The following is a 13,151-nucleotide window of genomic DNA, read 5'->3' on the forward strand; positions in this document are numbered from 1 at the left end:
GTTTCACTTCTACTTTTCTGGGTTAATTTTCTTCGGAGCATTATTACGGCTGGAATATTATAAAGCTTACTTATTTTATACATCTCCCATGTTACAGAATACGAGCTCCATAACGGTTACAATTTCAATTGTTTTTGCGTTTACACTGCTGCATCCCCAGCAGCTGGAACAGTGCTTGGCACACACAGACAACAGATAACTATTTGTTGGATGGATGGATGGACTTGAGCTGTGCTTTTAAGACTCTTGACATCCTTGGAAGTGGGCGGGGGGGGTGGGGGGCTACTCCTCTCTCTGTTGATTGAAATAAAGTGTCCAGAATGATTTCATGGAATTCATGTACGAGGTCTTACATGACTCGGTGCCTGCGGTAAGTTTTCAATGGAGAAGTCTTATCATGATCCAGTTCCATGATTCCAGACCAATCCCAACATCCTTACAATAATACCCCTTAGTTTTACTCTACTAGAAACAAAAAGCCTACTTTTCCCAGAAGCACATTCAGGGACTTCAGGCAGCCTATAATTTAAAATAAGTTTTAAGCAACATTGTAAATCAACTATACTTCAATTAGAAAAAATTCTAACAAATGAATAAGTGCTATAGCCATTAAAATGTAGACATATTCTAGGAAATAAATTTGGTCCCTTTGACTTTAAAATATAAATAAAAATACCAACTCTATGAGGATTGTATATTATCGAGTATAAAGTTTACTGGTATAGTTACTAAAACATCATAAATTTTAAAATTACATCATTAAGGAGACTGTTTACTGCTTTGACTCAAAGCCAAGAATAAATAATATTTCCAAGAGTAAAATAAACGTCAGTTACTGTTGACAAGAATGTCTATCTATAACTGAAGCACAGAAAGAAAGCATTGAATGTATTTTGTTGACCAAAAAAAGATACCTTGATTATTCACCCTTAAGGGTAAAATGTCTGTTGTTTCATTTCACTAGCCTATTGATTCAAAGTTTAAAGTATAAACTAGTGTCTTGGCTGTTTTAAATGCAACATGTGTTTTCGTTTGTTTTGCTTTCAAAGTCTTCATGGTGAGATGGTGTGCTCACCTGCATCCAAGTCCATGGAAAGGGTAAATGATCTTATAGAGATGTCATCAGAGACTTCACAGCCTGTCTGGATTCTAAGCTTTCAATTATCCAAAGGCCAGCTCTTAAATAATAACTTATGTTTTGGATGACTTAATTGTTTGGATAGAGGGAAGTGTCACATGCCCAAGTTCATTACCAACATGTTGGAAGATCACACGGAGATAACCCAGGGTAGGTATGGCTAAGGTGCTATGTATGTGACACATCCACCCAGATCTAAAGAATGAAGTCTTCAAATTGATTCTGAAAACTCTCTCAGTTTGTCAACTTCTCGTTAACACCTGCACTTACCAATCCTCTCCCCCATTCCCCATGAGATGTCCAACCAGCTCATCTAGTTGGACAAAACAAAAAAACAAAAAACTATTTAACTTTATGACTGATTTTGCTTAATTAGGTTTTATAGATCAAGAGTGTATCTGTTTTTGTTTCTTTTCATTGTGAAAATTGAGGTGGTTTTTGGAGAAGACTCTGAAGTCTGAAAAACCAAAATACAAGTAGAAAATGTAGGTTTTGGAGGACTTCAAAAGCCAGATGCTAACAGCCTGAACTGCCATATATTGACATGTTCAACCACCTTCATTTCAGAGTAAGACATAAACTAAGTGTATGTCTCAATACCAAGCCACAAATTGATAAAGAACTTCTGCTAAAGGAAGTTAAAATACATTTTGGAAGCCAGATCACACTTAATTTTTAAGTGTTTTTATCCTTCCTTCTTCCACAAATTGTGACAATGTCAAGAAGGACTGCCATCTATTTTGAGAAAACAGAAGATAAATGCAGAAAAAAGTTAAATGTCTTCCTTACTGTTCTCTAGTATAATCAGTTAATGAGAAAAACCACCTTTAACGTTTTCTGGATGTGATGCACCAGGGCAAGACCTTGCATTAAATTTGATATGTATTCGTTGAAATTCTTCAATAGACTCTCAGCAGAGACACAGAAATGTGGCTTTTACTTCACAGAGTCAGTTACTGTCTTAAGGGCTGTTAGGAATCTCACAGTCAACAGATTTTCCAGGGATTTGTTGTTGTTGTTGTTGAGTCACTAAGTCATGTCCGACTCTGTAACCCCATGGACTGCAGCACGCCAGGCTTCCCTGTCCTTCACTATCTCCCAGAGCTTGCTCAGATTCCTGTGTGTTGAGTCAGTGATGCCATCCAACCATCTCATCCTCTGCCGCTCCCTTCTCCTTTTTAAAACTTGATAGGAGGAACGTTCTTGAGTATGTATGTATCCCCAGAGCCAATTCTAATCTTCAGAGTTCATGAGATGATAGAGGTGGATGCATTTCATGATAGAAGGGCACTTTCATGGTTGTCACGACAAATAGCTACACCTTCGGGTATCTACTTCCACATCACTTCCTCCAGGAAGTCTCCCATCCCAGGCCAGACTAGGTACCTATTAAGTATATTTCCACTGATCTTTCTACATCCTCAATATCAGCACTATATCCCACTCTGCTGGTGGTGGTCATTCATATATTAGCCCCCACCTCACACCAGTGAACTGTAAGGTCTGTGAAGGCAGGACAGTGATGTCCATAGGCTACCATGAATGTACACAGTAGGCATTTAATAAAAAATTATCACATAAATTAATATATGACAAGACTGTGGGATTATAAATAACCTGAATTATTTAAAGTTAATTTTCTTTGTAGTAGTTGTAGAGTCTTACTTTATGGAGAAACATTTTCAAAGTTAACAATGCAAGATATCATAATATCATTGTTACAATTTAAATATGACATTCATTCGGATTTCTCAATTAAGAAAATAAATACAGCTCAGACAGTAAAGAATCCACTTGCCAATGCAGGAGATGCATGTTTGATCCCTGGGTTGGGAAGATAAACTGGAAAAGGAAGTAGCAACCCACTTCATTATTCTTGCCTGGAAAATCCCATGGACAGAGGAGCCTGGAGGGCTATAGTCCATCGGGTCAAAAAGAAGTGGACATGACTTAGAAACAAAACAACAACAATAATATTTTTTGAGGAGTAAATAAAAAATAAACATGAGGGGAACACGTATACACCCGTGGTGGATTCATGTTGATGTGTGGCAGAAGCAATACAATATTGTAAAGTAATTAGCCTCCAATTAAAATAAATAAATTTAAATTAAAAAAAAGGAAAATATCCTCCAAATTCTGCAAAACTAAAAAGGAGGAAACATGTGCACTCACTTCTGATCATGGTGGTTTACATGTCATAAGTCCTTTGATTTGATTATCATCCATTGGCTAGTGGGGAAGAGGAAGAAATCACCACATATGAACACTGGGAAACCAGCTGTCCACCCATCTTCCACTGCACTGCTTCTTAAATGCTTTTGGGATCTTCGAGAATGATCACCCATTTAAAAATAAGAGATGATAAACTAAATAACAATGCAAGGTAATGAAAGAAAAGCATTTGAAACCATAATTATCAACATGCAATATTTATAACATCCATCTACAATATAACATTTAATAGTAATATCAGCTCCAATACTGTGGCCACCTGATGTGACAAGCCAACTCATTGGAAAAGACCCTGATGCTGGGAAAGATTGAGGGCAGGAACAGAAGGGGATGACAGAGGATGAGATGGCTGGAGGGCATCAGTGACTCAATGGACATGAGTTTGAGCAAGCCTGGGGAGACAGCAAAGGGAAACTTGGCGTGCTTCAGTCCATGGAGTCACAAAGAGATGGACATAACTTAGCGACTGAACGACAATGAACAATAATAGTAATATCTTTAGTATTTTATTCACTATATACTCATGTCCTACAATGGGGATCTTAGGAAATGTTTAAATGTCTCTAAACATGAACATAAGAGATAAAGTATACTAGCCACTTCTTCGCCAGTCTTCTATGTCCCTGAAATATATTTTCAATGCATGAAATCAAGAGGAATTTTCTGAATCCAAAATTGTTTATAGGAAAAATGTTTTTTATTTATGAGTCCACATGCCTAGGTCCTACAATACACACCTATTCAATGAGTCTAAAGAATAACTAAACTATTTTACAATTACCACTTCCTAGAATGGCATGACTGTTCTTGGCCCAGCTGTACTCCCTGATGCCCTTGAACTACCCTTCCATCACACCAGGCGTTTGGAAACACACAGTTACAGCTTTATGTTGCCCATCTATAATTTTGAGGTTGAGTTTACTCCCACACCACACAGACTAGCCTTAGAGCTTTTATGGTAAATAATTTACACTAGAAATGCTGCATCATGAAATTGAGGGTAGGGAAATTGTTATTTAAGCAAACACAATCGATCCCAAGTCATCTTGAATTTCCCGGATCTTGCAGCCAGCTCGGAGGGTGTGGGTGGGAGCAGAGGGGCCTGAGGAGACTGGCCCAGGTGTCATTCACTGCGGACCTCTCTCCCCAACCACCCAGGTATCAATCAGGCCTACCCACCCACCCACCCCGCATCCTCTCCCCTCCTCGCTGCTTCTAAGGCCAGCTCTGTCTTTCATGTTTACACTCCCAACGTCCCCAAATCCAAATGGAAATCTGAGTTTTTTTTTACACCAGGTGACTTTTTTTGATGGATGTTTTTAGAGAGCAATAAAAGGCTTCAAGTGGACATGTCTTTCTCCTACTTCCTCATGAACCGAAAAGAAGGGAGGTGGTAACCACTACAGAGTAAGATGTACAGTGTGCATCCAGGGCAGGGAGTCGGGCTGGGCAGGGAGAGGGCGTCCCTGCCCTGGAGCTGCACTCACAGGCCCAGAAGGTGAGGACCCACCCGTGGAAAAGTGGTCCCCAAACAACGAAGTCATCCGATTTCATCTCTGTCACCTTTCCGCCAAGCTTCACCCACGTGACTGTGTATAATTTGTGTACAATTTGGTTCTGGGTTATTTCTGCCCCTCTAATAATGACAGAAACTTTAACAACAGCAGTAGTAATAGTTCATAGTCACCGACCACTTGCTATGGGGCAGGTGCTGTACCCCGTGCATGGCCCGTGTTTGTGGACCTCACGGCCACCCGGCGAGATGGTGATCACATCACCTTCACTTTACAGTCCAGGAAACTCAGGCACAGACAAGAACAACTTCCCCACAGTCCCCTGAGGTCCTACGTTCACTCATATAGTAGATAGTATACAAATTCTCATGAAAAATGTTTCTCCTGTAAAATGAGATATTGTCCTGGAAGAAATGCTGATAAATGATAAAAGAAGACAGAGCTCAACAGCCTTCACTGCAAGTGAACCAGGACACCAAGCAGCCCTGGCCTGCGAGATTTTCACCCTGATGGGGTCTCTTTTCCCCACTGCATTCCCCACCCCTATTCACCACCCCCGCCTGGGGCTGGCTCTGGCCAGTAAAAACTAATTGTGTCCATCATTCTAGGAGCATGGACTCATCTGTATCAGGTCACCAGAGATCTCTTTCAGCATGCTCTCCACCAAGGTCTACTGATCACAGGTCAGGCCCAGACTGAGGGGCCTTTGCCCTGCTGCTGGACGTCAGACTCCTCTCAGTGGGCACATTCGTCCATGTGCAGTGAGTTGAAAAAGCAATCTGCCTCCATTACCAGGGGCTGTGGGAAATACCACTTAAGGCTAATTCCTCTTATAATATATATAAGCGGCAGGTGCGCATACAATCTAGAAGCTTTTAAACTACTTCCCTTAAGAGAAAATCAGAGAGTGGTCCTCACCCTGGCGCAGAGGGCCAGGAGAGAGCTGACAACCTGGTCCAGGTTTTTGCTTTCATTGTTGTATTTTGGGCAGATTCTGCTTTCAGACGCTGGCAGAGGAGAGGAGTGTGACAGGGCCAAGAGGAAGCTGACACTACCAGACGCCACCCTTCAGAGACCCCCGGTCAGGGAGGACAAGGATGCAGGCAGCATACATACATAAACGGCTCTCAGAGGACGGAGGCCAGTGTCCTTTTGAGTATTTTGTCTCTTGTTTCATAAGCATCAGCTCTTGCCTCCATAGTACTGTGTCCAGTGAAGACATAAAGAGGAACATAAAGAAATGGACTTAATTTTAGGAGGATGGACCCGCCAGGTGACTCAGTAAACCTCAGGCTTCATCTCTGACCAGCATGACTTATGAAGCACCAACTGGGGATGGAGGTTCCAGAGACAAGCCAGCGTGGGCTCCAGGAAGCAGGGCACCGAGGGGATGCTCCACACTCCGTGCTCACCCCATGTCATCAGGATGGGATGCCCAACTTCCAGTCCCATGACTGGCCCTGGGTGTTCCCGTTACCTGCTAAGGTTTCAGATGCTGGGTCACAGCATCAGGACCCTTGTGCTCTGAGGATCGAAGGGCAGCAGGACAAAGTACCTCTGAGACCTAGAATAACCTCTTGGTCAGTGGCTTCCAAGCTCATGGGATGAGAAAAGTTGGAATCCTAGGTGCCCCTCCCTCCACAGGAGAAGAAAGTAGCTGATCCGAGGGGTCTGACCCTCAGGGTAAAACAGATTTAACAATGAACTCAGCAACTGAATGAAGCAAAGAAAATATGCAATTCATTATAAGGACAAATCTCCAAAGAAGAGAAAGCTGTGGACTGAACACCAGAAGCTCTTACTTAAACTCTTGGAAATTGCACTAATCCAGAGTCTTAGGAAGTGCAATGGGCTTCCCCAGTGGCTCAGATGGTAAAGAATCCGCCTGCCAATGTGGGAGAGCCGGGTTCAATCCATGGGTTGGCAAGATCCCCTGGAGAAGGGAATGGCAACCCACTCCAGTATTCTTGCCTGGAGAATCCCATGGACAGAAGGGCCTGATGGGCTACAGTCCATGGGGTCGCAAAGAGTTGGACATGACTGAGTGACTAAGCTTGCATGCATGCAGAAAGTGCAGTGGAGAAATTAATCCCAAGCTGGTGAAAAACAAGGGGCTCCACAAGAAGAAACAGAGAAATCAGAAAAGATCCTGGTTCACACGGCAGTGGCTCCGCCCATTCACTCACCCTCTCAGCTGGGCTCTCCATCTCCATCCTCAAAGCCGCCCTCCTCCCCATCTCCTCCACCCCTCCTTGTCCCACCTCAGCCGCACGTGCAGACCGGGCACTACAAGTCCCCGGAGAAGCGAGATCACGGGTGGCCCTGCTCTGCAGAGGCAAGACTTGGCCATCAGACTGGCCTCTGTGCAAGAACAAGCTGGGTCCCCATCTCCAGATGGATCCAGCCTGGAAGAGGGCAGCCACTCACCTCCTGAAACCCAGCCTGCATGGTCAGGTCAGCTCTAAATTGAATGGGACCGTGTGCGTGGAGTGCCCTATGCAAAGGATACCGGAGCCCATTTGTAACAAGGATAAAGGAGGCATTAATTAGAAGAGGGATACAGTGACAGGAGGGGCTCTATACAGAGTAGCCGTCATCACCGCAAAGCTTCCCTTCACAGTCCGGACAGCAAACATTTCTTTCAAGCAACAGCCTGCTTCAGCACAGCCCCTGCATCATCCAGACGGGACCTGCATCTCCCCCCAACCCTGGCTTCCCCACCCCTGCAGGTCCCTCACTGAGGCAGACAGACTGCTTCTACAGGCTCTGGCAGGACATGACTGAAACAGTCCAGTTTTGATGGAATGAAAATATTTTAGTAAGCTGCACAACACGTGTCTGAGGAGAATTTACAGAGGTGCCGCCCGCACCCCTGCCCCACGATTTCCTCACTTACCTGGAAGTGAAGGGGGAGGGGCGGGGTAGCAGGTCCCCCTTCTGCACAATGGCATCTTTAACAAATCCGCCAGCCGCCAAGCACTAACTGGGCTGGTCTGAAACAACCTTTACTGCTGCCAGTGGCTGTTCACAGGGCTCTTGGGGGAGAGAACTTCCAATGGCTGGATATTTATAAAGGCTACCGTTGTCACCAGACTCACAGCTCAGATTCCTGGGGGATCCTGGGAGCTTTTGCCGTAACGAGGTTGAGGGCATATGAGTGTTAGACAGGGAGAGGAGTCGTTAGGAACACCAAATTAAACACGTATAAATGAGCACTCAGTGGTTTGGAGTCTGAAGACCACTTGAGTGAGATGGGGAAGCCGGACGTGTCTGGGTTCCTTCATTTTAATTTGACAAAGTCTGGCACACAGAGGAGGCATTCAGACAGCACAGGCACTCTGTGCCTTTTCATTTGAAGTTTTGCTACTTTACATCTACAGATGCCAAAAGAAGGCAGAACGTCAAATGTGGGATATCAAAACAGCGGAGTTTGTGTTTACAGCTCGGATGGTGTAATCGAAACTGCAAATGCTAGAGAAACAATAACACGAATAAGGTGAAGTCAGCCCCAAATGAAAAGTCAGTGTTTCCATTACCACGGGGACTGGGTTTTTCAAGAGTTTATATAACTTGATCATTAAAAAATGCTCCAGGCTGAAAACCTGGTCTGTGTCAACCTTGGACTAAACTAGTTTGCAAAGCTCTGAAGTTTGTTTGCTCTCCTCTTTTATCCCTTTTCAAGAATGTATGATTTTTAAACACTGCACATGAAGCTGAACAAAAAACCTCTGTAGACCTGCTGCACCGATGCTTTGCAGCATCGCTGGTTTTTAGGAGACACTGGTGATTTCTCTTTGTAGATTCACTCTCAAGGTGCTCATAGGGCTCACATCCCACCTCTAACTCATTCTTTTGTATCTCCCGTCTCTGTGGTGACTTCCTCAAATATGCTGGAACTTCACATTGGAACATCCACTTTTGTGGAAATAAGCTTCAAAGTAGAATTTAACTTGTTAGGAATAAAGTTTACTGTTAGATTTCTATTATATTGACCTGGGTGGAAGAGAATAGAGCTTTTATATGGGACGTCAAAAAGGAAAGAAGGACAGTGTGATAGATTTGGACATGTCCAAGACACATCTCCGGGAAGAGTAACAGCAGAAAGCACTGTGCGTGAATAGAATGATCCCTAGGAATATACGATGTCTGGAAGTCCATGTATTCAGCTGTGAGGTTAGGAAAGGCAGGTCGACTCTCCAAGACTGTGCTGCAGGGAATGGCCAGTAAGACATATGTCAAGAGGCCAGATCTGACTGGTCTCTACTTTCACCACTGAGCAAGGCAGCCCAGGACACCAACATAGGTTCCATCCAAAGGGTCTAAGTAATGTGGACTCTGGCCTGGAAAGACGGAGAAAACACATGTACAAGCTTCTGTGTGTGTACATATGTAAGGTGTGCATGATGTGTGGTGTGTGTGTGGTATATGTGTGGTGTATGTGTGTGATGTGTGTGTGATCTGTGTGTGGCATGTGATGTGTGTATGTGGTATGTGGGTGTGACGTGTGTGATGTGTATGTGTGTGTTGTGTGTGTGGTATGCATGTGAGATGTGTGATGTGTGTGTATGTGGTACATGTGTGTGTAGGGTGTGTAATGTGTGTGTATGATCTATGTGTATGTTGTGTGTGCATGAGGTGTGCTGTGTGTGTGATCTGTGTATGCGCGGTGTGTGTGTGTGATGTCTGATCTCTATGTGTGTGATCTGTGTGTGTGTGTGCGTGATGTATGATGTGTGTGTGTGCTTTAAGCCTGTATGTCTTTCTGTCTCTATCTATACCTTATGGGAGAGGCTCCTCCACATACAGTAAATTCATTTGTAAATCTGAAAAATGGAATACAGTCTTAGCATTTCACATTTCATTTTTGTTTTGACCTTTGTAGAACTGTTGCAAATACTATTTTGAATAAAAATAGAAAGACCTAGACTTTGGATCAGAGGAAATTATGTGTTCACATCCTAATCTAGACACCCTCCAGCACAGTTCTGTCTACACCATCGCTCAGCACCAAACAGTATTTGCAGACACAGGCAAGCTATATATTTGTAAACTCAAGTTTGAAAAATCTGATCAGTTGTAATATATCTTGTGATTAAATACTTTCAGTGACAAAGATAACTTATTACTTATGAAATATCATTTTTTAAAACAAAGAGATATTTTATTTTCTACATTGCTACAGTATGAGATATTACTCAAGAGAAAGAAAATAAAATTTTGATGTCAAAACATTATATATACAGAATATATAGCATTATATAATTGGATTATGGAATCTCATCTGCATGCAATGTATCAAATAATTTTTCCATGTTCTTCCTCTCACACCTACCTTTTTTGCTTCAAATTCAGCTTTTATTGTCGGGAAGGTAGCAAGTTGTTCAGAAAATACTTAGTTAAAAAATCCCTCCTTCTGGCTCTGGGAATGCCTGATTAAGACCTACCCAAAGGATTTTTGATTCAGGAACAGTAAAAAATAATACTGCTAACACTTCTACTAAGTTCAAAAAGACCTGAATCTGGCCACGTGTAATAAATGCTTCCTATCATATTAATAACATAACTAAAGTACCATTATTTAAACATTGTATTTTATCAAGTTTTTAATAATGATGTGACTTTCATCAGACATTAAAACCACATTGTAACAATGGAATATTATTCAGCCACGAAAAGGAATGAAGTCCTAACATAGGCTACAATGTAGATGAACCTTGAAAACATTACTCTGAGTAAGAGAAGTCAGACACAGACCTCATGCAATTCTGTTTGGATGAAATGCCCAGAGCAGGTAAATCCACCAGAGTCAGAAGGTAAATTAGGGGTTGCCTAGGAATGCGTGGAGAGGGAAAGAAGGATGTATAGTGTTCATGGGTGCAGGGTTTCTTCTTGGGGTGATGAGAGGTTTCTGGAATTAGAGAGTAGTAATGGGTACACAACCTAAGAACCACTGAGTTGCATTCCTTAAATGGGTGAATTTTATGGTATACGAGTTCTATCTAAGTCTTTTTTAAAACATATCTTAATTCATAGATCTTAAACCAAAAATCACTTTGATAGGCATTATTATCCAAGGACCTGGGCACTTAATAAAATGGCCAAAATGAACACTAACTTAGCTCTGTGAAGTTTAGCTCTCTGAAAGTTATGCAGTGAGGGATACTGAATAATCTATAACTCTGGATTTTATTAAAGAATCTCTCACTACATTTATGCTAACATTCTTTGATCCATGAAGAATTTTAATCTCTTTTTATTTTACTGGGAAGGGTTGGTTTACTTCTTTTACTTGTGGTTGCACTTATGAAAGATCAGGAAATTTCAGACCCACAAACGAGTTCCTCAGTGAAAAACTGACAACGTAAAACTATTAATTTAGTCTTTTCCAAATATCTCAGGATTTCTTCAGGTTTAACTTAAAACATATGGATTATATTCCATCTCTTTGAAATCCTTCTGGTTTTTTTTTTTTCAAATGACAAACACACATCCTACAAAAACAGGAGTAGAATTTATCTGATAGTAGATTAATTTTAGAAAGATGATACTACCTAGATAAAGCATATATGTGTTGACTTTTTCAGATCAAAACCTTAAAATATAAGGTTTTGTGCATAAGATACATCATTTTATTATGAATAGCAAAAAGTAATCCCAGTTTGAAAAAGAAACTGTCGTTTACTTTTTCCCCATAAAGATGAGTGAAATCTTACATTATGCTTTAGAAATGGATTGAGGTTACTGTTGTATAATGTTATTCAACTTTTATACTCTTATTTACCCTGGTACATACTGTACCTGTCTTATCTCACTAGCTGTAATGAAAGTTCTAGGGTCTGTGTGTAAATCTCAATTTTTTTTTTAGACTACACCCAGCCATAGTGTGTTACATACAGATTGGAGTCTAGTAGCTAATATGTGTTGAAGATGCATTAATTAAGGCGTTCACATTACCCCATTGTCAAGGCACACGAATTTCTTTGTATATATTTATAATGCATGAGGTCAACAAATGGCCAAAAACTGCCACAGTTTTTTTTTTTAATGTGTTGCCTAGATTTTCTATGAATGTCACAACACATAGCTTTGTTAGGCACGTTCACAGCATGATAAAAAGGCCCCATCATACTCACAGTTGTAACCAGGTGCGATGCGGTGCTGTGCCTCCAGACTCGCCAACGTGATGTGGAAAATGATGTGCAGCAACAGGAAGGAGAGACTGGTGAAGCACAGAGACTTTAACAACCGTCCCGTGTGTCCTGGGGAGGAGAGCAGGAAGACGTGAGTGAAGCTAGAATGACCACACTCATTCTGACCTTCCCACAAGTTCACAAAGGAGATGTGTCTACATCATCTGTTCTATGGGCTTCCCTGGTGGCTCAGACGGTAAAGAATCCACCTGAAATGTGGGAGACCTGGGTTCGAGCCCTAGGTTGGGAAGATCCCCCGGGAGAAGGGCATGGCAACCCACTCCAGTGTTCTTTCCTGGAGAATCCCCATGGACAGAGGAGCCTGACGGGCTGCAAGCCATGGGGTAGCAGAGTCAGACACAACTCAGTGACTAAGCACAGCACAGCAATCTGTTCCATAGAATGACTCAAACGTATATGAAATGTAACAATGACTCTCTTAATTATTAGTTTAAAGCTAAAAGCAACTTATTACCTTTATAAAATTATATGATTAACACTGATTGAAAATGCGTTTATCACAGGATGCTTGCTTGCATGTTTGTGTGCCCAGTCGTGTCTGACTCTTTGTGACCCCACAGACCGAAGCCTGCTAGGCTTCTCTGTCCATGGGATTATCCTGGCAAGAATATTGAAGTGGGTTGCTGTTTTCTACTCCAGGGGATCTTCCCGACCCAGGGATTTGAACCTCATCTCCTGCAGCTCTGGCATTGGCAAGGGGATTCTTTATCACTGCGCCCCTGGGAAGCCCTTATCATAGGATATGTTACCACAAAATGGAACCACTAAAAAGCCTCTGGTCCAGAAAGCTTCATAAGGGAGTCTGCCAACTTTGAAGGAACAGATAATCCCTATCTTATAAAAGTAGTTCCAGAGAGTAGAAAAAGAAGGAAATTTGCCTAAAACATTTTACAATTTAGAGTAAGTTTAATTTCAAAATTAGATAAGGCTAGAGAAGGGAAGGAAATTATAAGGCCATTTTACTTATGAATATAGACACAAATTATTTGAAAACAATATTTGCTCACCAGCTGAAATAGCAAAGTAAAATACAACACTAAGTGAACTAAGTCA

The 13,151-nt window shown here is 41.9% G+C and overlaps 1 protein-coding gene across 3 annotated transcripts in view; it reads right to left on the reverse strand.

The window, feature by feature from the left end:
* PIEZO2 (piezo type mechanosensitive ion channel component 2) overlaps nt 1-13,151 on the reverse strand; it is a 251,309-nt gene that overhangs the window by 153,192 nt on the left and 84,966 nt on the right. For all 3 annotated transcript variants that reach the window (XM_027525524.1, XM_027525522.1, XM_027525523.1), the window contains exon 3: nt 12,021-12,146. In XM_027525524.1, coding sequence (XP_027381325.1) covers nt 12,021-12,146 — 126 coding nt within the window. The remainder of the gene's footprint in view (nt 1-12,020; nt 12,147-13,151) is intronic.

This window comes from Bos indicus x Bos taurus, chromosome 24 (assembly GCF_003369695.1).
Source record: "Bos indicus x Bos taurus breed Angus x Brahman F1 hybrid chromosome 24, Bos_hybrid_MaternalHap_v2.0, whole genome shotgun sequence".
NCBI classification, from domain to species: domain Eukaryota; kingdom Metazoa; phylum Chordata; class Mammalia; order Artiodactyla; family Bovidae; genus Bos; species Bos indicus x Bos taurus.